Genomic DNA, 27,500 nt, shown 5'->3' with positions numbered 1-27,500 from the left:
AACAGTCCTAACCAAAAAGATACAAAGCATTCATAGATATATTAGAAGGATATAATCCTTCAAACTGGAACAAATCTAATGAAAACATCTTGAAAAATAATTGAAGAAGTTCCAAATAAAATCCAAGTGGTCAAGAGACTCATAAAGAAAATATACATAAACCAACATATTCCGACAAAGAAAATGAATAAGGTGAATCTTGTGAATATACTAATTGATGCATTAGGAAAAAAGAATGCCAAAAGCATGCAAACTGTGTAAGGTTTGGTATAGCATAGTCAATCCACAAAACCTAATCAGAAAATGTGCTGCATGCAACATTCCGACCCATCCACAGTGTGCTGAGGTAATACAAGATTTGAGAAAAGATACAAGAATTTTTTGTTCAACATGTCTATCATGGATAGACATGTTATTAAATCAAGATTGAATGTACAATAGTTGAGGATGAAGAAGAAGAGGAAGAGAAGAAGAAGAAGACAAGAAGAGAGGAAAACGGAGAAGTAAACAAAAATGAAATGACAGAAAAAAATAAGAAAACAAAGAACAAGATAAAAGTATGGATGCAGAGATACTCATTGATACTACATATGAGGCAATAAAGCAGCATACCTACGAAGAAATAAATTACGATATGACAACAGAAAAGCAAATCCCGAAGAGGCTCTACCCAGATCTATACAATGACGGGAAAGAGAGATAGACAAGAAAGACAAAATCTGCAACCTTTTGAAAAGAGGGAATTGCAGATTTGGAGAAAGATGTTACTACTAACATCCTAAGATATGTCAAAACTATGAAATATATGGTAAATGTGCATACTTAGATGGATATGGGGATGATTGCAGAGATCTGCATCCAAAATATGTAAAAACCTAAAAGAAGGAAAAGGATGTAAGTTCGACAAAAAATGCAATATATGCACCCTGTAGCCATGAATCATAATCAAATAAATAACCAACCAAGTAATAAAATCCAAAATAAGAAAGAAACAAATAAAGAGAGAAATCAAGAATATCAGGTAAAAGAGAAAAGCAAAACCACCAATGAGATATGCAGAGGTGTCAGCAAAGAATTTCAAATCATCAGCTCCGCAATTCTACTCAAGAGATAATAACTGTATTTATTATGCAAGAGGATATTGCAGAAACGGAGAAAATTGCAGATTCAGAACACAAAATGAATAATTATGATGAAGGAAGATCAAATATTATGGAAAAGTTGGATTTTTTAATGTCAGAATTTCTGGAAATGAAAAAAGAACAACATACCAGAACAGGAAAGAGACATGGGAAAATCCTTATTACTATCAGTATTAAATGAAGGAGAAAACACGCAAACCATCATAGTGATGAATGCGCAGGGTTTAGTTACGAGTAACTCAAAAGAAAAATAGAGTACTTAGAAGAACTAACCCAAAATGAAAAGAAAATAGATATAATGAATATAAGTGAAACCTGGTATTCCCAAGAGACTGGGAATGATGATCAAATAAAAGGGTTCCAAACTTATAGATCAGATAGAAAAAATAGGAATCAAGGGGGAACCGCAATATATGGGAAAGACAAAAAACAGGAAAAAATATATGAGAAATATAGTAACTCAGATGTGAACTAATAGCGGTAGAATTTGAATCTGAAAAAATTGATGAACATAGTAATATATAGACCTCCTAATACTAAAGAGTTTGACTTAATAATTGAAAAAATTGGATGATATATGTAGAAATCACAAGGACTGGACTATTCTCCTATCTGGTGACTTCAACTTTCCTTTCGTAGAATGGAAAGAACGAATAGGAGATTGTGGTTGTACTTATACATATAAAAAAGAGAGTAATAGTAGTGCAGAAGATAAGAGGCAATTTGAAAAGCTATTAGATATGCTACTAGAATACAACATTCAACAAATAAATCACCTGCCAACAAGAAAGGAAAATACTTTAGACCTAGTATTTGTGAACGAGATGAATTATGTTAAAGAAATAATAGTTTATAATGCGAGTATTTCAGACCATAATGTCATAGAATTAACAGTTCATTCCAAAGCAAGTGAAAATAGAGATAAGCAAGAAATGAAAAAGTGGGAAGGATATGGAAAATACAACTTCTACAGTAAAAATATAAAATGGTCAGAAATTAATGAAGAATTAAACAAAGATTGGGATAACATTTTCGTAAGTGATGACATAAGGGTAAATACGGAGATATTATATAAAATATTGGGGATAATAGTGGAAAAATATATACCGAAGAAGAAAAGTAAACATCATTCATGCATACCAAGAGACAGAAGAATCTTGTTCCAGAAAATCAGAAAGTGGAAAAAAGGTCTTGCAAAAGAAAAAAATGCATGGAAAGTATAGAACTAAAAAGTAAAGATAGAAAATGCAGAACAAAAGATTATACAATCAAAAGAAAATGAAAAACGGGACTTGGAAGAAAAAACCCTATTAAATAACAAGCAAAACCCCAAACTATTATACTCATATGCGAAGAAGATGAATAAAAGAAGAATAGAAATAGGCCCTCTGAGAATTGAAGGGAGATTAACGAATGAAAAAAAGGAAATTTGCAACATACTGGCAGAACGATATAAGAGAGAATTCACCCCTAGAATAGATAAATGAAGATAATGATATAGAAGTAAGGGATGAAAATAGTGAAATATTTAGCTGACATAGATATTAATGAAGCTGATATTGTGCAGGCTAATTAATGAAATTAAAAATGGAGCTGCTGCAGGGCCTGATGGAATTCCTGCTATTTTGTTAAAGAAAGTAGTTCATTCTATCGCAAAAGCCACTTGCAATATTATTAAGACAAAGTGTAGATACAGACAAGATATATGATGAGCACAAATTAGCGTATATTACCCCTACTTTCAAAAGTGGATCAAGACTAGAGGCAAGTATAGGCCTGTGAGTCTAACATCACATATAATGAAAGTGTATGAAAGGGTAATGAAGAAAAATATTATGAAACATTTATAAAAAATAATTTGTTTAATAAAGGACAACATGGTTTCGTACCCGGAAAAAGTACACAAACCCAACTGTTAGTCCACCGTGAAAACATATTCAAAAATATGAAAAGCGGAAATGAAACAGATGTGGTTTATTTAGACTTTGCAAAAGCTTTGATAAAGTAGACCATAATATATTAGCGAAGAAAATTAGAAAACACAATATCGTGGATAAAGTAGGAAGATGGTTAAAAGAATTTTTACACAATCAGAAAACAGATAGTTATTGCAACGACGAGAAATCGTATGAAGCCAAGGTAATATCCGGTGTGCCGCAAGGTACGGTGTTAGCTGCAATACTGTTTGTTATTATGATTGAAGACATAGACTAATGTTAAGGATTCGGTAGTGAGTAGTTTCGCAGATGACACAAGAATAAGTAGAGAAATTACTGTGATGAAGATAGAACGCTCTACAAAGAGACTTAACAAAGTATATGATTGGGCAGAGGTAAATAGGATGGTATTTAACTCTGATAAATTTGAATCAATAAATTATGGAGACAGAGAAAGAAAGCTATATGCATATAAGGGACCTAATAATGAGACCATCACAAATAAGGAAGCAGTTAAAGACCTTGGTGTGATGATGAATAGGAACATGTTATGCAATGATCAAATAGCAACTCTGTTGGCAAAATGTAAAGCAAAATGGGAATGTGTTACGGCACAATTCAAAACAAGAAAAGCTGAACACATGATTATGCTTTATAAAACATATGTTCGTAGTCCACTTGAATATTGCAATATGATATGGTACCCACACTATCAAAAGGATATTTGCACAAATAGAGAGTGGTACAAAAAGGTCCTTTACAGCTAGAATAGAAGAAGTTAAGGACCTAGACTACTGGGAAAGACTACAATTCTTAAAATTATATAGTCTGGAAAGGAGAAGAGAACGCTACATGATAATTCAGGCATGGAAACAGATAGAAGGAATAGCAGAAAATATCATGGAACTAAAAATATCAGAAAGAGCAAGCAGAGGTAGATTAATAGTGCCAAAAACCCAAAAATATACCAGGAAAAATAAGGAAAGCACACAGGACATTAATCCACTACGCACCAGCATCGATAATGCAGCGTCTATTCAATGCGTTGCCAGCTCATCTGAGGAATATATCAGGAGTGAGCGTAGATGTGTTTAAGAATAAGCTCGACAAATATCTAAACTGCATCCCAGACCATCCAAGATTGGAAGATGCAAAATATACCGGAAGATGTACTAGCAACTCTCTGGTAGACATTAGAGGTGCCTCACACTGAGGGACCTGGGGCAACCCGAACAAGATGTAAGGCACATGTAAGGTAAGGCACTCTCTCTCTCTCTCTCTCTCTCTCTCTCCTCTCTCTCATATGAAACTTTCCTCCAATACCCCATTTTCTCCTTTTAACAAAAGAAAAAGTTTCTTTTGACAAGGTTCTTTATCTAAATAATCAGAATTACAAACCTCTCTCTCTCTCTCTCTCTCTCTCTCTCTCTCTCTCTCTCATATGAAACATTCTTCCTATACCCCATTTTCTCCCTTTAACAAAAGAGGAAAAAGTTTCTTTTGACAAGGTTTTTTTATCTAAGTAATCACAAGTAGAAACTACTCTCTCTCTCTCTCTCTCTCTCTCTCTCTCTCTCTCTCTCTCTCTCTCTCTCTCTCTCTCTCTTATACGAAACTTTCTTTCTATACCCCATTTCCTCCCTTTAACAAAAGAGAAAAAGTTTCTTTTGACAAGATTTTTTTATCTAAGTAATCACAAGTAGAAACTATAGTCTCTCTCTCTCTCTCTCTCTCTCTCTCTCTCTCTCTCTCTCTCTCTCTCTCTGGTATTTCTGGTGGTATGTTGTGCCACCGATGATGTAAACTTCGGTGTTTATGCATCTCTTCACAGAAGTGCTTGTGCGTGTCTTGAATGCGAATAAGCGCATGCGTTTGTTGGCGTGTTTGTTTTCCAAACAGAATTAGGATTCCACGTTCATGACTTCAAGATACCTGGAGAGAGAGAGCAACATGCATCTTACATTAAGTCGAGAACAATTGCTTTTATCAAGATAGTCGTGTTATATTTATCGTTTTCCCTTGCGTATTCTCTTCTTATACTCTGCTACTTTGATTCTTTTTCTCTTCTTGTTATCTTCACGGTTTGTATTGATTTATTCATACATATTTTTTTTTTGTATAAATGAATTAAGGCAATCGAGACCTTTGGTAATAGCCTCTCATTGCTAATGCAACGCAAACCATCCTGAATTGATAATAATCACAGCACAGAGCATCAATTCTCCTTGCATGCAAGAGCCCAAGTCCTCGTTGATGTCCACCTCAACTGTTCATACAGGTTCCAGTGCTACCCTAAAACAATTCCACTTGTATTTCCGCTTATTCGGGGAGTAAGCCTACAAACTACTTTGTTGTTGTTCTCGTTAGGGGGATAGGAAAGCCCAATGGAAAAGCCAAAAAAAGGCATGAAAAAGGCGTTTCGCTTTGAGTTAAAGATAAAGGAATATTAGGATAGGATATTTATGATTTATTTATTAGAATGAAAATGTAAGAAATAAATAATGTGCATGTTAAACAGTACAGAACAATAATTTCTAATAAAATATAGCGTATTTCTTCTATTTTTCGTTGGTGAAACAAGACGCTATTTGACCGTAGGTTTTAGCAACCCCCCCAGAGTAAGCTGGAGGTCGGATCACGCCTTTTTATAATTCATTTCTATTTTCATACATTTATCTTTTAGCTTATTAGTTTAGTTTTCTTTCAAATACCTGATCTGCATTTTCTGTATTGCTTGTTATCTTCTGTAACTTCTTTCATATGAGGACCATAGTCTTTGAACGCTTGAATTTCAGGTTAAATGGCTCCTGTAGGTTTGTTTTTATGAATAGGTGTTTATCTTCTGAATAATAATAATAATTGACTGATTATCTACTTTGCTTGCCACAACTTCCCAGCAACGGGAAAAATACCACAGGTATTCGGAGTTCTCCAAGTTCTTGTATCTTGTGGGACATTACTCTGGTCTCTCTGTCTCAGCTTTCTTATAAGCCTAACCTCCCTGTAGAACCATTTCTCAAATCACCCTAGCCTCAGAGTAAGGTCATGTCTCAAATTTCCGAGCCTCTGAGTGGGGTCATTTCTCAGATTTCATAGTCCGTGAGTAAGGTCATTTCTAAAATCTCCTAACCTGAAGGTACGGTCATTTCTCAAGCCAGGTCGTTCTTCAAGTTTCTCTTGACCACGAGGTCATTTGTAAGACGTCCAACCTCGGCCTTATGAGTGTTCCTCGACTTCTCCAACGTCATGGTCATTCCTCATTACTTTCCCATAAAACCCCTCCCAAACAACTCCCCACTCGCCAAAAAATAGCAAAAAACCAGCCGACAATCGAGTTTTCTGTACAACGTATAATGGTTTATGAGACTGTCAGCCACGGCCCATGAAACTCAGCCAAGGTCCAGGGGTAGCCTGTCTGTTGGCACCTATAGCGGTGCCAGACGCACGATCGTGGCTAACTTTAAACTTAAATAAAATATTAACTATTGAGGCTACAGGGCTGTAATTTGGTCTGATGATTGGAGTTGTGGATGATCAACATACCAATTTGCAGCCCTCTAGCCTCAGTAGTATTTAAGATGTGAAGGCGGACGGGCAGACAAAAAAACCCATCTCAATAGTTTCCTTTCAGAGAAAACTAAAAAATAAAATCACACATGACCAAGAAAAATACAAAAACGTCGTCCTCCCAACACGGGGTAAATCACTCGTGATTAAAGGTTTGTTAAAACGACAGTTTTCATCTCGACGTCTCATACGTTTCATGATTTATGGTTTGTCCGACATGGCTACGTTTGTATGCGATTTTTCTCTTTCGCCCTCTCTTGGTGATATTTCATTTCTTTCCGTTAAAGTCTGGGGAATTAGTTGAAACGCTTTTTTTTTTTTTTTTTTTTTTTCCTTTGCTGGAACCATCGTATAAAATTCTAACGTGTTTCGTGTTTCTGTGTTTGTATGTTTGTGTGTGTTCTCGTTTGTCTTCTGGTAACATTTCATACCACTGGTAGTTTTTATTTTTTTTCGTGGTTAAAGTCCTTTGCCGAATATATATACATATATATATATATATGTGTAATATATATATATATATATATATATATGATATATACTTTAACTTTTCATAGTTCATTTACGCATCACCATGTATTTCGTTCTTATTAATAGCTAATAAACTACCATTTTATAGTAATAATTTTTCAGTCTGTTCCTATAAATCAGGACTGTTGTCCAAGAAAGTTAACTTAACCAGCTAACTTTTTATTGTCAGTTTTCCAATGAACTGGAAACCTATAAGTTCTAAGCGAATCTTACGTTAATACTTTTCCCCAACACCCTCGATAAATGGGACACATTACCCTTAGGCCAAACAATCTCAAATAAAAATGTAGATTTTTATTATACATTGGGGAAAATAAATATTGGCCAGAATGATTCCACGATAACCACGGTGCTATAACATTCTTGCTCACAGGTTTTTATACACACACACACACACACACAAATATATATATATATATAATATATATATATATATATATATATATATATATATATATATATATATATATATATATATATATATAATTTTTTTTTTTTTTTTTAATAAGCTGACCGAGAGAGAAAGAGCTCACACCATTACTGGACAGCTTTAAATCCTAATAAATTAGGCAATTATGCAGACAGAGAATCGAAAATGAAAAATGCAACGCTGTCAAAGAGTGAAGAGAGAGGTCTTGAGTGCTATTTAAAGAGTAAAAGCCAAAATGATTTGCTCCCCGGTTCAAAAAAAAAAAAAAAAAAAAAAAAAAAAACAAAAAAAAAAAAAAAAAAAAAACAAAAAAACTGAATAGATGCTTGCAAATTTTTTTTAATGTATCTTTACTTCAGCGTTAGTAGACTTATGCCTGGTTATTTTCATCTCCAAAACAGATTTATTATTATGATGATTTTGATGATAAAAGGAGTAAATGTGCTGAGAATGTTGAAAATCGATGGTAAGATAAGATAGTGTTTTTCTTAAGACTGAATGTTGATGAAAAAAATGAGATTTTGAAGTTGTAGAAAAAGCTTCATCATATCTGCAATGTTCTTTATTATTATTATTATTATTATTATTATTATTATTATTATTATTATTATTATTATTATTATTATTATTATTATTATTATTATTATTATTATCTGAAGAATAGCAAGTCTGCTGAAATTAGGAGTATTATTGATATTTTCTACGTATATTCAATCACCATTAATGGATTTTCAGTTACTAGAACTAACCCAAAATTTCCAAAACTATCTCTAGTCACTGGTGCATGCCATTGCCTCTATCATTACCGAAATTATATGTTTATATATATTTAGATTAATGCACATCATTACTTGTATTTCTAAACATAACGTTACTTACATTACTATTGCTGCTTTAATCATTACCATAACTGCCGTAATTTTGAACACAATTTTCGTTACCTTTACTTCTACACGTAATGTTATTTATGTTACATAAAGGTTACTAATGTTTATCTATATCATCACTGTTGTTATTATTCTTGGGCGTATTTAGTGTTATCTCGGACTCTACCCGCTGCCCCGGCCTCAAACCATTACGATCTCCGCCTTCGATCAATAATTGTCCGAATGGAGAGACTTGGGCGTTTCGCCCAAAAGGGACCCGGGCTAATTATTTAATTGAATAAATACCAAGAAAAGTAAACCCCACTCCACCGTCGACTACAAATTATTGTGTGCCGTTTTTATGACTCCGGACACGCGAAGTTCAGATACATCAAGGGGAGAGAAGTTCCCGGACCCCTAACTTCTTGTCATTGGACACGCACCCTCGTCATTATGCGCGTATGTATACGAGGATACATATACATACACATAGACGAGTGTGTGCGTGTACAGTGCATATACATATTTATGTGTATATATACATATACATTTCTTATATTATATATAGTATATACACAATATATATATATTCATATACAGAGAGAGAGAGAGAGCTCTCTCTCTCTCAAGTTAAAATATAACGGCGAGTTCGAACGTAGGTCATTTTGTATTTCACCAAAGTCTAATATCTCTCTGTCTCTCTCTCTCTCTCTCTCTCTCTCTCTCTCTCTCTCTCTCTCTCTCTCTCAAGGTAAAATATAACGGCGAGTTCGAACGTAGGCCATTTTGTATTTCACCAAAGTCTAATCTCTCTCTCTCTCTCTCTCTCTCTCTCTCTCTATCTCTCTCTCTCAAGCTAAAATATAACGGCGAATTCAAACATAGGTCATTTTGCATTTCACCGAAGTCTAAAATTTCTCTCTCTCTCTCTCTCTCTCTCTCTCTCTCTCTCTGTCTCTCTCTCTCTCTGTCTCTCGCTGCGGCTGATTCGCGTCAATAAAAGTCATGCAAAGTTGCCCCAGGAAAGAAATGAAGATACTTGAAAGAACGAAATGAAAAAAAAAATCCCACCCCCAAACATAATTACCGGAAAAGGAGATAAAACTAATGTGTAAATTTAAATCTAATGGAGGGAATTAAAGTCCGCGCGTCAGTCATCAGCCACTTAAAAGTCTTCATGAGACTCTAAACGTCAGTCCTGACTGTCAGTCTTGATTTCTCCTATCTTCTGTGGAGGAATCTTGGATGAACGCTTGCCTGATGCACCGTGAAATTTCTCGAATGCTTTGCTTGCATTTTTTCAGTTTTATGTGAAAGGAAACCACTGAGATGGCTTTTTCTGTCCGCCCTCAGATCTTAAAAAACCATCGAGTTTCTTGTACAGCGTATAATCAAGGTCTCGGTATAATGCTGTATGAGCTGCGGCTCATGAAACTTTAACCACGGCCCGGTGGTGGCCTGACCTAAATATCGTTGCTAGACGCACGGTTATGGCTAACTTTAACCTTAAGTTGAAAAGTACTGAGGCTAGAGGGCTGCAATTTGGTACGTTTGATGACTAGGGGTTGGTCGATCAACATACCAATTTGCAGCCTTCTAGCCTTAGTAGTTTTTGAGAAGTGAGGGTGGACATATATAGTGCAGGCGGACAGACAGACAGGTTGATTGATTGATTGATTGTGTATTATATCTGGCGTCACAGACAGACAGAGCCGGCACAGTAGTGTTCTTTTACAGGAAACTAAAATCATTAAGAACTTCAGTGACAGAAAACGTTCACGATTTAAATAGGAAAAAACCTTGAAACGAACGCACCCAAAGACAGCAATTATATTTCTTTCATGTCATTTCGAAATGAAAGATTTAAGCTTCAGGAATTTTTCATTGCTCTCAATATGAAACGACTTTTAAACGTAGCTCAATATTTATGTATCAATGTTGAGATTACTTTCATCACCGATGAATACGACCGACTTTCTTCGATTTCATTTTGCATTCGTTCGGTATTTTACTCGTTCAGTTTTATTATCTGGTTATTCTCCTGAGTAGGATATTCGCATATTTCCGTATATATGTGAACTAACGTCTCTCTCTCTCTCTCTCTCTCTCTCTCTCTCTCTCTCTCTCTCTCTCTCGATATTTATTCATTTTCTAGTTTCCATTCTTAATTCATTACGGCGTCAATAACCTAGGTGTTTGACGCCAGTTTTGGTAGCTATAATCAAATATATATATATATATATATATATATATATATATATATATATATATATATATATACATTATATATATATTATATATAATATATATATATATATATTATATATATATATATATATATATATATATATAATCATTGAATTTGCTGGAAAACTGAGATATAGCGTATGCTCTTTTCTTTTTAAGCATATACACGAAACATAACGTAATGACAAATCATACTAAGAGGGCACATTAATTACTTATTTGTTATACATACATACGAGAGAGAGAGAGAGAGAGAGAGAGAGAGAGAGAGAGAGAGAGAATAATATTTTGCGTAACTGATTAATGGTTTTAACTCTTTGAGCAGGGAATTACTTATAAGTGTGAAATAGAGTATGCACTTACTTCTGCTAATTTATCATTCTTCTACCTGTCTTTTTCACCTTAGCTTAAGCACCATTTTTCGTGCACTATGACTGTGTGCGTGCGTGCACGTGTACGTGTGTGTGTGTGTGAGAGAGAGGAGAGAGAGAGAGAGAGAGAGAGAGAGAGAGAGAGAGAGAGAGAGAGAGAGATATCAAAAATTTAGTTTTTTTTGCCTCTGAAAAGCGAGCAGGATTTATACACTGAGTTTTCCTTACATAGCAGACCATTAACAAATAACATAACCGCTTGCCGAGAACAAAATGATTTCCTCCATAGTCTCATCATAACCAGAACTTCTTTAGAAAAATAAATAAATAAATAAATAAAAGAAAGGGGAATAAGAACATGCAGAAACCACGACGACGAGGAAACGAAAAAAAGGGCAAATTCCTCCCCACCCTTTTCTCTGACCATGAAGGGGGCAGGTGCAGGTCTCAAGTTCTCTCCCTCAGGGGGATTTTCCCCCCTTCAGCCTTGAGTTGGCTCAAATGGCAAAAGGTGAAGAAGGTGAAGAGAGGAGAGATAATATAAGGTTCGAGGAAGTGAGTGTGATTGCTGCCATTGGCGGATTCACAGTCAGGTTTTGTGTATGATGGGGAGCTTCGCTGGTCTAGAGAAGATTTGCTGGGCTAGAGAACTAGTTACCGGACTAGAGAAGAGTTGCTGGACTAGAGAACTAGTTACCGAACTAGGGAAGAGTTACCGAACTAGAGACCTAGTTACCGAACTAGAGAACAGTTATTGGACTACAGAACAATTACCGAACTAGAGAACAGATTACCGGAGCGGAATGTAGTCGGATTTCTTTTATATCAGAAGAGTTTCATCTTTAGGTTTATTATTGGCGACTTTTGGAAGAGTCTCTTGTAGTTTCCTCTCCAATCCAATTTGCACTATTTATTATTGGCTCTTGTTGGAGTTCCTAATGACTAGCGACTCGCTGCAAGGAAGAAGTGTACATGATTCCAAGTTATAAAAAAAAACATGAGTGAAGAATAGTTACTGAGAATTATGTATGGCAGATTTATAATTATTTTTTTCTTTCTTTCTTTCTTTGCCTTCAGCTTTTCCCATTTCTATATGGGGTCGCTGTTTCTAGTCAGCCTTCTCCATCTTCCTCCGTCCTGTACATCTTGTTCTCTTAGACCCTTTTTCTTCATGGCATTCAATAATTTATCTTTCCACCTGAACTTTGGCCTTCCCCTCCCTCTTCTTCCCTCCACCTCCATGTTCATAACCCTCTTACATTATTATTTTTTTCTACGATACCATAATTAAATATTTGCCTTAACTGCTAATGACGCGTAATGAAAACAAAATCTTATCTGAAGAAGTCATCTATAAATGCGTCTCTTCTTGGATTTCCAGGTCTGACGGCAGAGCTGTTCTACGTGCGGGAGGGGGTCGTTAACGATTATGCATTAAATTGGGTCGTTCCTGTTCCTGCAGATGTGCACTCGCTATACTTCACATGGGAAGCCACCACCAAGAAACAGGTAAGATTGAAACGACTAAGATTTAGCGAAGATGTCTCCCACTAAGGTATGATTCACTAAGGCCACCACCAAAACAGGTATGATTTACTAAACCCTGCATGATTCACTAGCCACTATCAAAACAGGTACGTTTTACTAAAACCGGCCACTCAAACCAGTATGATTCACTTAAGCCACTATCAAAATAGGTATGATTCACTATAGCCACTATCAAAACAGGTATGATTTACTAAAACCACCACCAAAACCAGTATAATTCACTTTAGCCACTATCAAAACAGGTATGATTCACTGTAGCCACTATCAAAACAGGTATGATTCACTGTAGCCACTATCAAAACAGGTATGATTCACTATAGCCACTACAAAACAGGTATGATTCACCTGTAGCTACTATCAAAACAGGTAATGATTCACTGTAGCCACTATCAAACAGGTGTGATTCACTATAGCTATCAAAACAGGTTAGATTCACTATAGCACTATCAAAATAGGTATGATTCACTATAGCCACTACCAAAGACTGTATGATTCACTGTAGCCACTATCAAAACAGGTATGATTCACTGTAGCCACTATCAAAACAGGTATGATTCACTGTAGCCACTATCAAAACAGGTATGATTCACTGTAGCCACTATCAAAACAGGTATGATTCACTATAGCCACTATCAAAACAGGTACGATTTACTAAAACCCGCCACCAAAACCAGTATGATTCACTTTAGCCACTATCAAAATAGGTATGATTCACTATAGCCACTACCAAAGAAGTCATGATTCACTAAACCACTATCAAAACAGGTATGATTTACTAAAACCACCATCAAAACCAGTATGATTCACTTTAGCCACTGTCAAAACAGGTATGATTCACTATGGCCACTATCAAAACCGGCATGATTCACTACAGCCACTATCAAAACAAGTATGATTTACTAAAACTACCACCAAACCAGTATGATTCACTTTAGCCACAATCAAAGCCTGTATGATTCACTATAGCCACAATCAAAGCCTGTATGATTCACTTTTAGCCATTATCAAAACAGGTATGATTCACCAAAGTCAACAGCAAATGCAGGTAAGACTCAGCAAACTACTGCCAAACACAAGTGAAATCCAATGAATCAGCCATAAAGGAAAAGTAAGATTTACTTTAACTCTCACAAAGACAGGTAGCATAAAATAAATTTAGACGATGACCCGATTAAGATTAAGACAAAACCGGCATGAAATACAAGTAAAAAATAAAGCAGGTAAAAGCCCTTAAAACATCTACAAAAACAAAAAACACAAAAAAATCCAATACAGTTTTGCGAAATAAAACGGACAAAAATGAATCGACAAGATGAGCCTTTTCCAGTGCTATTTTCATCAATCTTGAAGGATACGTCATGACTTCACCGTAGTTCTGCTGCCTAGTTATTAAGTAGCTATATCTATTCTACAAAGGTTATTAAACTGGCATAAAAAACTAGATAAAAAACTATAACGACTTTCCAAGATTTGCGCTAATGTGAAAACTTTGAGAAATGCAGAAAACTGATAAAAACACTGCCAATGTGAATACGCTGGTAATGAAGAAAAATGTGATGAACATTTTACCTCATTGGTGTCCGTATTCTGTTTCAGAGTATATTTCAAATGCTTTACACACACATATACTTCGGAGATACTCAAATTACTCAAGGTTTGCCTTAACAAAATCTTGGACGTTGAGATGCACTGCCTTAGGTGGGCAATATTTATCCTTCTCTATAAAAACTGCAGTTACCCTTGCTACCGAGAACAGCAAACTTAAAAAGATCGGTGGAAAAAAAAGGGGGAAAAACACAAAGGAAGTCAAGGCGTTTTAAGGCGAGACTTCCTTTTCAAGAAGTCCTGTTTCTTGCGTCTTTTTGCCGTTTAAAAAATGATTAATCTTGTTGTGACCAGGGTTGGTGATCTTTTTTCATTAAAAAAAAAAAAAAATTTTATTCAAACATCAGTGATTAATTTTATTTTTTATTTATTGGATTCTTTATTTATTTATTTTTATTTGTTAGATGTTTCTTCAATCCTTTTTTCCCTCAAAATGTATTTTATGACGGAATTACTATTGATTTATCTTTTCGGTTTCCAAGTTCTGGCCTATAGTATGTACTTGCAATTTTTTTTTTCATAAAAATAAATAGATGCAGCACAGTTATGCTTAAGTTTTTATTATCCTCAAAATCGTATTTTTCAATTTTTTTGCTTTCAAATTAAAAAAAATTAAAAATCATGATTTTTTTAATGAAAAAATCAATTATTTAATCCCTTGATTAAATCAGTTTGATTTAATCATTGCCAACCCTGGTTGTGATAAAATCTCGTTTTTCTTATAATAAATAAAAACTCAGGTATGGTAACAGGTTCGCATGCTGATGATTTTACATTATTTTTCGAATTGATTTTATACACTTCAGTGATATCTGTGGCATAGGAAATCACAGTTAAATTAGTTTACCAAATAACATTTTCTTCTCTCAACTAGGAATTCCATACAACATAATAGAACAGCAAATTAGACTTGTTTATGCATTGTTGATGGATGCAACAATGAATATGACATGTCTTAATGATAGGTATTTGAGTGAATATTTTTTGAGAAAATTAGTTTTTCCTTCAAACTAGGTACAATGCAGTGATCTGGGCGGCCAATCACATATATAACAATGCAAAATTGCCATATTCTGCAATATGCTTGCATAACGGTATGTTGAAAGCATTAGAAAGTTACCAGTATATATACGTATATATACAAGGTGTCCATAAAGTCCCATTACCATTAAAGGTATTTATTGCATGTAGTAGTATCGGGACTTTATGGACACCCTGTATGTATATATATATATATATATATATATATATATATATATATATATATATATATATATATATATGTGTGTGTGTGTGTGTGTGTGTGTGTGTGTATGTGTGTGTATGTATGTATGTATAAATATATACACACATGTATGGCTGTACAAGAATTCTCAACAAACACGGCTAACCTGAAGCCCCACAGAACTTTGCTATTTGCCTTACGCTTATTTCATGATTTTATAATAAGAAGACGCCGAGACCCGGGTTCCTCCGGAGTTTCTTGTGAGAGATTTCGGGTTAGAAATTCCGGTATGTTATTACAAACCAATCTCCCGGAGCCAGGTTGTTTCTTACCCATGCCAGTGTGTATTTCCCCGAGGCCTAATACTCCAGCTTGAAGTTTATGGACAGAGAGAGATGAGAGAGAGGAGAGAGAGAGAGAGAGAGAGAGAGAGAGAGAGAGAGAGAGAGAGAGAGCACAGGAAATAGTGTTGATATTGGAACGATTCTGACTTATACACAACATGAAGGAGAGAGAGAGAGAGAGAGAGAGAGAGAGAGAGAGCAGAGAGAGAGGAGAGAGAGAGAGAGAGAGAGAGAGAGAGAGAGAGTTGGACGTGGCATTGGCCTGAAAGTTACGAATTCCAAGCCAACGTACCCACAGACACAGGAAGACAAAATTCACACAAATATATATATATATACATATATATATATATATATATAATATATATATATATATATATATTACTTGCGTACGTACTATAATATCATATATAAGATATATATATATATATATATATATATATATATATATATATATATATATATAGATATATATATATATATATATATATATATATATATATATATATATATATATATATATATATATATATATATATATATATATATGTATTATTTGCGTATGTACTATATTATATATACATATATATATATATATATATATATATATATATATATATATATATATATATATATATATATATATATATATATATTATTTGCGATGTACTATATATATATATATATATATATATTATATATATATATATATATAATATATATATATATATATATATATATATATATATATATATATATATAATGTAGTACATACGTAAATAATAATATTAATTTCTCCTGAGTATTATGATAATTGCGTAATGCTTAAAACGCATGAATGAACCAAAATGTTTTGTTATACAGACAGAGAACAAAGATTTTGAAATCATCGAAATTCCCTTACACAGTTCAAAGAGTTCTCCGAGTTCATATATGATTCACGTCGAAACTGCATCCACTTTTGAAAAAGCTATTTTCTCATCTTAGTGACCAATTACCTCAGCTGTAAAATCATTTGGGCCATGAAAAGCACGTTGAATGAACCTGCAGTTTCGACTGGGATTATAAAAGGACAGCCAGATGTAATTACACTTCACTAAATCAGCGTCGTGTTAAAGAGATTTCGTTATATCCAGTGAAACATTAAGGAAATGTCTAGTATTTTGATGTTTACACGCAAGAGTTAGCTCGAACAAAACACAGGCTTACAATCTCGCAAAAAGGGGATAAGCGCTCGCACGCAATTTCCAACTGATTTGCCTACGCAATCTTCCCTCGTCTCTGGATGAATTATGATCCTGGAATCGTGTTATCAACTGAATATCCTTCTATGCTCAGAACGTTGTTTATCTCAAATTGGCGGAAGTGGAGTAGAACGGAACAGGTGATAGAAGGGGGTCGTCTCCTTTGGTGGCAGGAGGGATGGTATGGGACGCTGGGTTGAAGGTGTACCAGATCTCCCCCCTAATTCAGAATCCCATTTGCTCCCAGGCCCCTCCTCTACCCCCTCCCCACACCACAGATCTAATATAAAGAACACCTTTACCAATCCGCCATCCTCCCAATGCCACTTGTTTTTTGTTTTTTTTAAACAGGTATGATAAATGCGAGGAATGTTTTCTTGCTTTGCTCTGAAAATCGGAAGGGTATTTCACGAGACATTCACATAAAATCACGTACCTATTCCACTAAGACAAATGCAAAGCATATTCCTTTAAGGAATTTTAGTATACTGGTATTTTCCTTAGGGTATAATTAAACAATTCAGTGCTCATGACGTTGGCATTTGTAGCAAGTGGTCCGGAATACGATTTCCGAAGAGAACAAAGAGATATCGGCGAGATACCTGGAAACCCACCGCGCATGCGTAGACCTGAGTAGTCAGAAAATACTTGTTCTGATTCAAATGTTGTGAGCGTGAGCCATTGAAGTGTTATTAGACTAGCAACCTAATCTTAATATATTGAAAATTCAAAAGGTAACCTCTTAGGGGGACATCCTTCTCTTGGTCAAGTTTTTGTTGATGAAATTCATTAGCAACCTTAAATGACTATAGGTACGAATTGGAGAACATAGGTGAGGAGAATTGCGTTGTCAAGGGCAGTTACTCCTCTTTCCCAAAATTCAAAGCAACACAGGCTACCCGTGGTAGGATACAACGTAGAACTTGCCATTGACACCAAGAAAATTTGGTACATTGAGGTGCCCTTACGTGCAATACTTTTGTTATACATTGCATAAGTCAAGAAAAGGGATATGATTAGAGAAAGATCCAGGATTATGACCACAAATGAAAGCAAGAAGATAGTTTATGTTAGACTGTTTACCTTTTAAGAGCGGATGGTTCCAAAGTATAATATATAATATATGATATAATATATATATATAATATATATATAGTATATATATTATATATATTTATATATATATATATATATATATTTATATATATATATATATTGACTGGTAAAAGTGTTCTGTAACAACAGAATTCCATCTAATAAAAGGAGCCCTAAAAACAAAAACCACCAAAATGTAGAGAGAAAGTACTATATTTCAGAGACTGCTGTCTCTCTCATTCAGGTATATTGAATGAGAAAAGTTTACAGAAAGGTGGTATTTATACCAAGAGATTCGTCCACAAGTAAGCCAATTTAGGTCACCCCCGCTGATAATCTTCCTTTAATCTTCTTAAGCGTTGGTTGAATGAACACTGCGTCGACGATGTCGGATGTCCCAATTCCCTTTGAGATGTTCATTACCTGCTTCTCTTTTATTAAGGCCGATTCCATCATTTGACTCTTGTACCGCAGTTTGCTGCTATAAATTACACGTGACATATTCCAGTTTATTCTATGGTTATGTTCATTTATATGATTGAAAATACCAGCCGAGTTCTGTTGTCCATACCTAACTGACCGTTTGTGTTGTATTAATCTCTGGGGAAGTGATTTACCTGTAAATCCGATGTAAGATTGGTCCACAGTCCTGGCATGGGATCTCATATACCCCAGAGTCTTTGGGGGGCGATGTCTTTTGTTGGACGTTAATCAGGGATTTGGCTAAGGTATTTGGGTAGGTAAATGCAAAAGGGTTGGATTTCCCAAGGGTGTGAGTTACTCTCTTATCGTCTCCAGGTGGGGAATTTTTATTTTATTGTTGGGTGTGTCTCTGGTCTTGTCTTTAGGGGGTCGGTAGAAAATTACGTTTGCTTTTTGAATTGCTTTCTCAATTATATGGTCAGGATACTTTAAAGATGAAGTTGCTTGCGAATTAGTTCAAATTCTTTTTCCAGGAAATCTGGGGAACAAATTCGTAAGGCTCTTAAGAATAGTTGCTAGCTAGACCTATCTTGATGGTATTGTCATGATAGCTAAAATAGTGATATGAAAGTGAGAACGTTGGTTTTCTGTATATGGTAAATTTGTATTCTGTCGTGTCTCTGATTATTAAAACATCAAGAAAAGGAATTTTGTTGTCTGTTTCCCATTCAACTTTAATTTGATGCTGGGCACTAATGCGTTTTAATTTTGAGAGGAATTCATTAAAATTACCCCACTTATATCCCAAAATGTTAGTATGTCATCCACGTATCTCATCCACAGCATGTTTTTGGGTTATTGCATTTATTACTGTAGTTTCAAAGTATTCCATGTACAGATTGGCTAAAATAGGACTTAAAGGACTACCCATACTACACCCGAAGTTTTTGCTTGTAGAATGATTCCCCTCCAGAACGTTCCCACATAATTTTTTCGGAAGTAAGATTAATTGGCCAGACAAAAGAGTATTGAACTATTAGAGAATTTAAAGTAATTAATCCTAAATTACCCTACTTTTATGGTCTTCCCAAAACTCACAAAGACAATCTTCCATTCAGACCCATCGTTTCATGCGCCGGAGCTTTCAATTACAAATTTCTAAAATGTTAGCTGGCCTCCTTTCTCCTTTTTTAGGCACTTTTCTCCCAGTCACATCAAACATTCGGAAGAACTTTTGTCACAAATTCAGAGAAGCACATATACCACTTCACAACATAAACTTTAAGCCTTGACGTAGACTCCCTATTCACAAAAGTACCAGTACAGGACGTTCTTCGTTCAGTTTTTAAGGGAAAAAATTCCCCCTATTCAGATCATTTCCCTTTGGCACTTGAAAAAATAATAAAGTTAGTTGAATTATGTGCATCTAATAACGTATTTTCATTCGGGGAATCATTCTACAAGCAAAAATTCGGGTGTAGTATGGGTAGTCCTTTAAGTCCTATTTTTAGCCAATCTGTACATGGAATACTTTGAAACTACAGTAATAAATGCAATAAAACCCAAAAACATGCTGTGGATGAGATACGTGGATGACATACTAACATTTTGGGATAATAAGTGTGGGGTAATTTTAATGAATTCCTCTCAAAATTAAACGCATTAGTGCCCAGCATCAAATTTAAAGTTGAATGGGAAACAGACAACAAAATTCCTTTTCTTGATGTTTTAATAATCAGAGACACGACAGAATACAAATTTACCATATACAGAAAACCAACGTTCTCACTTTCATATATTCACTATTTTAGCTATCATGACAATACCATCAAGATAGGTCTAGCTAGCAACCTATTCTTAAGAGCCTTACGAATTTGTTCCCCAGATTTCCTGGAAAAAGAATTTGAACTAATTCGCAAGCAACTTTCATCTTTAAAGTATCCTGACCATATAATTGAGAAAGCAATTCAAAAAAGCAACGTAATTTTCTACCGACCCCCTAAAGACAAGACCAGAGACACACCCACAATAAAATAAAAATTCCCCACCTGGAGACGTTAAGAGAGTAACTCACCCTTGGGAAATCCAACCCTTTTGCATTTACCTACCCAAATACCTTAGCCAAATCCCTGATTAACGTCCAACAAAAGACATCGCCCAAGACTCTGGGGTATATGAGATCCCATGCCAGGACTGTGACCAATCTTACATCGGATTTACAGGTAAGGTCACTTCCCCAGAGATTAATACAACACAAACGGTCAGTTAGGTATGGACAACAGAACTCGGCTATTTTCAATCATATAAATGAACATAACCATAGAATAAAAACTGGAATATGTCACGTGTAATTTATAGCAGCAACTGCCGGTACAAGAGTCAAATGATGGAATCGGCCTTAATAAAAGAGAAGCAGGTAATGAACATCTCAAAAGGGAATTGGACATCCGACATCGTCGACGCAGTGTTCATTCAACCAACGCTTAAGAAGATTAAAGGAAGATTATCAGCGGGGGTGACCTAAATTGGCTTACTTGTGGACGAATCTCTTGGTATAAATACCACCGTTTTCTGTAAACTTTTCTCATTCATATACCTGAAGAGAGAGACAGCAGTCTCTGAAATATAGTACTTTCTCTCTACAGTTTTGGTGTTTTTATGGGCTCCTTTTATTAGATATATATATATATATATATATATATATGTGTGTGTGTGTGTGTGTGTGTGTGTGTGTGTAACTGAATCACGAAAGTTAGGAACGTGATAAATCCATAAATAAAGTTATATGCCACGTTCAAACATCCTTTACTTATTTTACTTAGCAGATGAAGTAAAGGACGTTTGAACGTCGAAAGATCTCGCGGATACTCCGTGTTTATTTTCCCTTCGTGGCATATAACTTTATATATATATATATTATATATATATATATATATATTATATATATATATATATATATAATATATATATATATATATATATATATATATATTATCCCTGTGCTCTTTTCCCTATTGGAGGGGGTGGGCATTATCAGAAAGATGCAGAATTTCGGCTTTCCCTGTAAAACTAGTAATGATGGTCTGACTTTGTATCAAGTTCGACTGAGTTACGATGACGAAGTAAATGCTTACAGACACACTGAAAGACAAACAGACTGAAACAGACAACGGAAGTGTGCTCAAACACACAGGCATACAGACAGAAGCACGGTTTGTTGAAGATTTCTCCAAGTGTTTAAGAGGAGTCGTAATGACAACGGAAATGTAACTTTAAGTTTGACGCAAATCCCTCCACCTGTTCTTCTGCTTTTCCTTTGCGTGAATCCTGGAGCAACTCTGCAATAACTGTGAAGCCTCCGGAGTCTAAATGCAAAATTATTACTGCAATGATCTGAAATCATGAATACATTAATTGCCTAAATTTTTTCATGGAGGTCTGTTTTGATACATTATATCAATCCGAAACTGGTTCATTGTTCGACGAGTATTTATGTTGATTATTTATGTTGATTTTGCCCTCATATCACCGATTAATTTAACCTTTTTTTGGACGTTAACTCATCCGAAAAAATGATCGGGAATAAAACATCAACTTTACGAACGTTTACAAAAAATCTCATTTGAAAAGATTTTGTTGCCAGCCATTTTTAAAGGGCCCAATAAATAACCAAATATTTGTCGTTACAGAGATTGATTTCCAATATCTGCGTTGGTAATGCATCATACAATGCGTCAATTTTTTATTTCGTTTTATCATTCAATTATCCAGGGTTGGTTAAAGAAACTTTTCTGTACTACTTTTCCGCGAAAATGTGAATTTATTTATTTGTTTATTTATTTATTTATTTTTCTATTTGTTGATGAAAAATGGCAGGTACGAAGGTTGTGGTTATTTACCATAATATTTATTCTAAAAACGGTATGTTAGTTGTAACGTTTAAAAAAGTTAACGTTAAAAACGTTAAAAATTGTATATTAACTGTAACGTTTATAACGTTTGATAACGTTAAAAACGTTAAAAACGGTATGTTAACTGTAACATTTAAAAATGTTAAAAACGGTATGTAAACTGTAACGTTTAAAACAAACGGTATGTTAACTGTAACGTTTAAAAAAGTTAAACGTTAAAAGCGGTATGTTAACTGTAACGTTTAAAAAAGTTAAAAACGTTAAAAACGGTATGTTAACTGTAATCATTAAAACGTTTAAAAACGTTAAAAATGGTACGTTAACTGTAACGTTTAAAAGTATTGCAAATTTTTCTTCGTTCTACAGCGACGTAAAATTAACTCCGAGAATGTGTTTCACTGTATAAACAGCGAACTTACAAACGAAGGAAACTCGATGAATAAACCGGGTAATTTAGAATTACTGAGAAATTTTGGGGGACACAGACCTGTGCCCTCTTTTACTACACATAATAACGCTTGCTCACCCCATTTACTGTATTTGATTCCTGTAACCCACTTCCTGTAAGATACAGGGCATTACAGTACTTATTTAGCTTATACGTATCATTGCACATTGTCGCTTTGTGTTCATTTTTTTTATCTCTAAGGACAGTTCTTAAATACTTTATTAGCTGATGTACTCTGATCAGTATTGTCATATTTCTTGCACATCACCTATTTATTTTAGTTACCAGGTTATCAGCAAGCTGCCATTGCCAGCTGTCCCGTTTTAACCGTGTAATAATCTGTCATTTCATAAAGGCTATATTGATAAAATTACTATTTTACTACTTTATCGTGGTGTAAAAGACATTTCCTAGTAACGCCGTACAGCGCATGCGCTCACAGACATACGTAACATAACTTTGTTGAATTATGTTCTACATCAAGGTCAATTGTAGCCGCAAGAACTCGAGACGTTTTTCATTCAATTTTAGGGTCCAAGAGGACCCTTACGTAAGACCCCAGGGCCTTAACAGGACTTGTTATTGTTAGTGCGCTTTCCTCTTCGGTATCCCGACCTTTTGTTGCCAGTGAAGGTCTTTGCAAAGCTTTGAAGGTCTCTGTCTGGTATCTTGGGACTTTTCAGTGTCCTTAAAAGAACTTCCTGTTCCATAGGATTCCTCCATTTTTTTTTTAAGATTTTAATCTATTAGATTTTTGCTCCTTTTTTCTCAGCATAACCTCAATTCTTTAGTATCTCATTCAGTTTATAGGTCTTTTATTCGCAGTTTTTGTTCGTAACACCTTCGAGAAAAGGACAGATCTTACGTCGTCAATTTATCCCTTAATCCAAGTCGCTTGAAACTATTTCTAGAGTCTAGACCGCTGAAATCAGGCGAGAACGTGAGCGCTTGTGTGCGTGTGTGTGTGTGTGTGTGTGTGCGCGCGCAGACGTAAGCATTTTCCGCAACCTCCTTGACACTCATTCTCCATGACACTTGCGCACACACAGAGTGTTCATAAGAATGATTTTTACGCCACCAAACGACTCATTAAAACCTAATGCCTTTTTCCGCCCATTTAGGCGAATCTCCAGGTAAAGTGGGGAAAGATAATGGCGCCCAACACCTGGACGCACAACAGACGCCGTCATTACCACGCCCGCGGGATAACGAAATTACGATACGAACCGCCCAAAATCACACCGAGTTATGTACTCGTTTACCACCTCCTCCTCCTCTGACCCTCCGGCATCCTCCCTCTTCCTTCCTTTTCTTCTTCCTTCTTCTTCTTCCTTCCTTCCTCCCCTTCTTCCTCTTCCTTCCTCCTTCCCATTAGCCTCCTCCCTCTCACCTTCCCTCCTCCTCCTCCCTTTTCTTCTTCTTCTCCTTCCCTTCTTCTTCTCTCTCTTCCTCTCCCCTTTCTTCTTCTCTCTCTCCCGCTCTTCTTCTTTTTCGCTTCTTCTTTCCTCCTCCTTCTTCCTTCCTCCTAACTTCCTTCCTCCTCCTTCCTTCCTCCTTCCTTCCTTCCTTCCTTCCTTCCTTCTTCTTCTTCTTCCTTCCTTCCTTTCCTTCCTCCTCCTCCTCCTTTCCTTCCTTCCTTCTTCTTCTTCTTCTTCCTTCCTCTTCCTCCTTCCTTCCTTCCTCCCTCCTCCCTCCTCTCCTCCTCCTCCTTCTCCTTCTTCTTCTTCTCCTCTTCTTCCCTTCTCTACTTCCTCCTCCTTCCTTCCTTCTTCTTCCTTCTTCCTCCTCCTCCTCCTTCCTTCTTCTCTCCTTATCTCCTTTTCTTTTCTTCGTTCTCTCCTCTCCTCCTCCTTCTTCTTCTTCTTCTTTCTCCTCCTCTCCCTTCTTTCCCTTCTCTCTTCTTCTCCTCCTCCTCCTCCCGCCTCTCCTTCTTCTTCTTCTACTTCTTCTTCTCTTCCTTCTTTCCCTCTTCTCTCCTTTTCGTTCTTCCTCTCCTCCTCTTTCTTCCCTCTCCTCCTTTCTCTTTCCTTTCTTCTTCTTCTTCTTCTTCTTTACCTTCCCCTTCCTTCCGATTCTTTCTTCGTTCTTCTTCCTAACCCTTGATGAGTGACCCCAAAACTCATTTGCTCTGTCTGAAGTCTTTCTTTCCCCTGACGCGGACGGAAAACACTGAGGACGTAATTACTCGAGGCGCTTATTGCGTTATTAGTATAATGTCCCTTCGACGGTAAATAACGAGCGAGCTCGAGTTTCTCCTGAGCTCTCAGCACTCTTGGAGCTACTGAAATAACGATGTTAATAATCACGGTACATTTAACGCCGTCCGGGTTATTTTGCAAACGTCTTTTGTTATTGAGTTTATATACCTCTTCTTTCCTCACGCTCTCTCTCTCTCTCCTCGGGACGACAGGGAGTTCATGCTCGGGCCACCTCGCTGGTTATTAAAAGGAGTGATGATAGTAATCATCCCTTTCCCTATTAATATTATCATAATAATAATCCTGAGTCCTGTTAACAAGGTGTTGAAAGAAGGTTTTCGCTCATCAGTCTTCATTTCTTAATTACGGGTTAAATGACAATGTTTTCTAAAATATGAGTTCCAGAAATGCGAGAAAATAAGATGCTGAGAGAGAGAGAGAGAGAGAGAGAGAGAGAGAGAGAGAGAGAGAGAGAGAGAATGATAAGGTTGAATTATCAGGTATCATCTGGCGTCAAAACCGAGGGGAGAGAGTGAAAAAAAAATAGCTTGTATAATTCTATATGTTGCGATAGGTTTAAAGAGAGAGAGAGAGAGAGAGAGAGAGAGAGAGAGAGAGAGAGAGAATAATTGGGTTGAATTACCTGGCGTCAAAATCGAGGGGAGAGAAAGAGCGATAGAAATAGCTTTCATATTTCTGTACGTTATGATTAGGTTTAAAAAGGAGAGAGAGGGGAGAGAGAGAGAACTGATCTATCTTTCAGTAATCTGGGAATACATAAGAAGATTAAGAATACCTGTGATTTATAAGGAAGGGAAGGTAAATTATTCTCGCGTTTTCTTCCTCAGTTCGTCGATGAATTGGAATTTTAAATTTTTCTGAAAATATCAAATGGGAATGTATTATCATTTAAATACAATTTGAGCATGAACATGACAGGAAAATACTCGCAGAATTAACTCTAACTAGAAATTAAACAAGATAATGCAAATAAATAAATAATTAAATGAATACAGAACTAAATACATAAATAAAAATATAGGTAAAAAATGACATAAATTAAACAAACTCACAAAGAATAAGGCAGAAAGAATAAATTTAAAAAAATAGGTCAATAAATAACATAAATAAAATAAACAAACTCACAAAGAATATAAATTATAAGGCAGACAGCAAAAACAGTGACGTGTAAACCCCTAACATAAATAAAATATGGGAGTGAGCGCATGATAACAAGAGCGCTATTTATTTAGTCCAAAGAGGACCCGAGATTGCAGAATGCACTCGCAGAAAGCTACGAGGCCGAGTAATGCGCTTGTATCATGAGTCTACAATGATATACGAGGATGATGAGGATGCCTGCAAAAAAAAAAAAAAAAAAAAAAAAAAAAAAAAAAAAAAAAAAAAAAAAAAACTCCTCTCTTGATAAGGAGGGAGGGGCAGCTAAATAGCTGAGGCTGTAGAGCGTGATACCCTTGATACCCAGGTGACCAACTAGGTATGGGTATGGGCATGGGGGCATAGAAGGTATACACGAGGGTATCTGAGTACTTGATCCCCGCAGCGAGAGATATCAGTAAGTGGTAGGTGAGAACACATAAGAAATGTAGTTTATAGTGCACGCTTGTGTCTGTGTGGGTGTCGTGTGTATATGGACGCCACTGTCTGTGTGTATGTATACAAATACACGTACATATAAATTGATTTACTTGGATATGTAAGCATGTGTATGCATGTGCGACCAAGCCATTAGATGAAAACACAGTTTGGTGACGCTGTTCGTGATGTATTTTGTATTCGAATAGAAAATATATGAATATTTACGAAGCGAACTTGAAATACGTATAATTTGTTAGTAAATATTTCCCGATATATTAGGGAGTAATCGTGTATTTGTATTACGACGAGAGGATTATGTTATGTTAACGGTAAATATCGAACACTTTGGAAAATATATTGATGTCTTTCCTTCAGTCTTGGGAGATGTTCAGTCTGGTGAATCAATTTTATTTCCTTAGTATGCTTCATAAATATTATCATCTACATGTCTAAAATAAAAATGGCTTTCGATGGAATTTAAGTCTGATTCATGTAACGGTAAGGATAAATGTAAATATAGCTATACATATATAGATATATAAGCACACACACATATATATACATATATACGTATGTTTGTGCGTTTATTTATAAAGATGCTATCTTACTCCTTCCTTCAACTTTAAACTCATTTTTCTCTACCACGTCTGGTATTTTAATCAGTCCTATACTAGTTCCTGCCTTATTCTTTCATTGAAAAGTTTTAATGTATAAATAGGATTCAATAATACTAGTAGGTATAATCTTCCTCCTCCTTATCCTAACGTCA

The 27,500-nt window shown here is 35.5% G+C and overlaps 1 protein-coding gene across 1 annotated transcript in view; it reads left to right on the top strand.

Annotated features, from left to right (window-relative positions):
- The window catches only part of LOC135215221 (tyrosine-protein kinase RYK-like), an 88,241-nt gene that overhangs the window by 45,936 nt on the left and 14,805 nt on the right, over positions 1-27,500 (top strand). The window contains exon 2 of the mRNA XM_064249723.1: positions 12,473-12,600. Within this exon, the coding sequence (XP_064105793.1) occupies positions 12,473-12,600 (128 nt within the window). The remainder of the gene's footprint in view (positions 1-12,472; positions 12,601-27,500) is intronic.

Source organism: Macrobrachium nipponense, chromosome 5 (assembly GCF_015104395.2).
Source record: "Macrobrachium nipponense isolate FS-2020 chromosome 5, ASM1510439v2, whole genome shotgun sequence".
NCBI classification, from domain to species: Eukaryota; Metazoa; Arthropoda; class Malacostraca; order Decapoda; family Palaemonidae; genus Macrobrachium; species Macrobrachium nipponense.
Note: the sequence above shows the minus strand (reverse complement) of the source record. Positions and strands in the feature narration are given on the sequence as shown.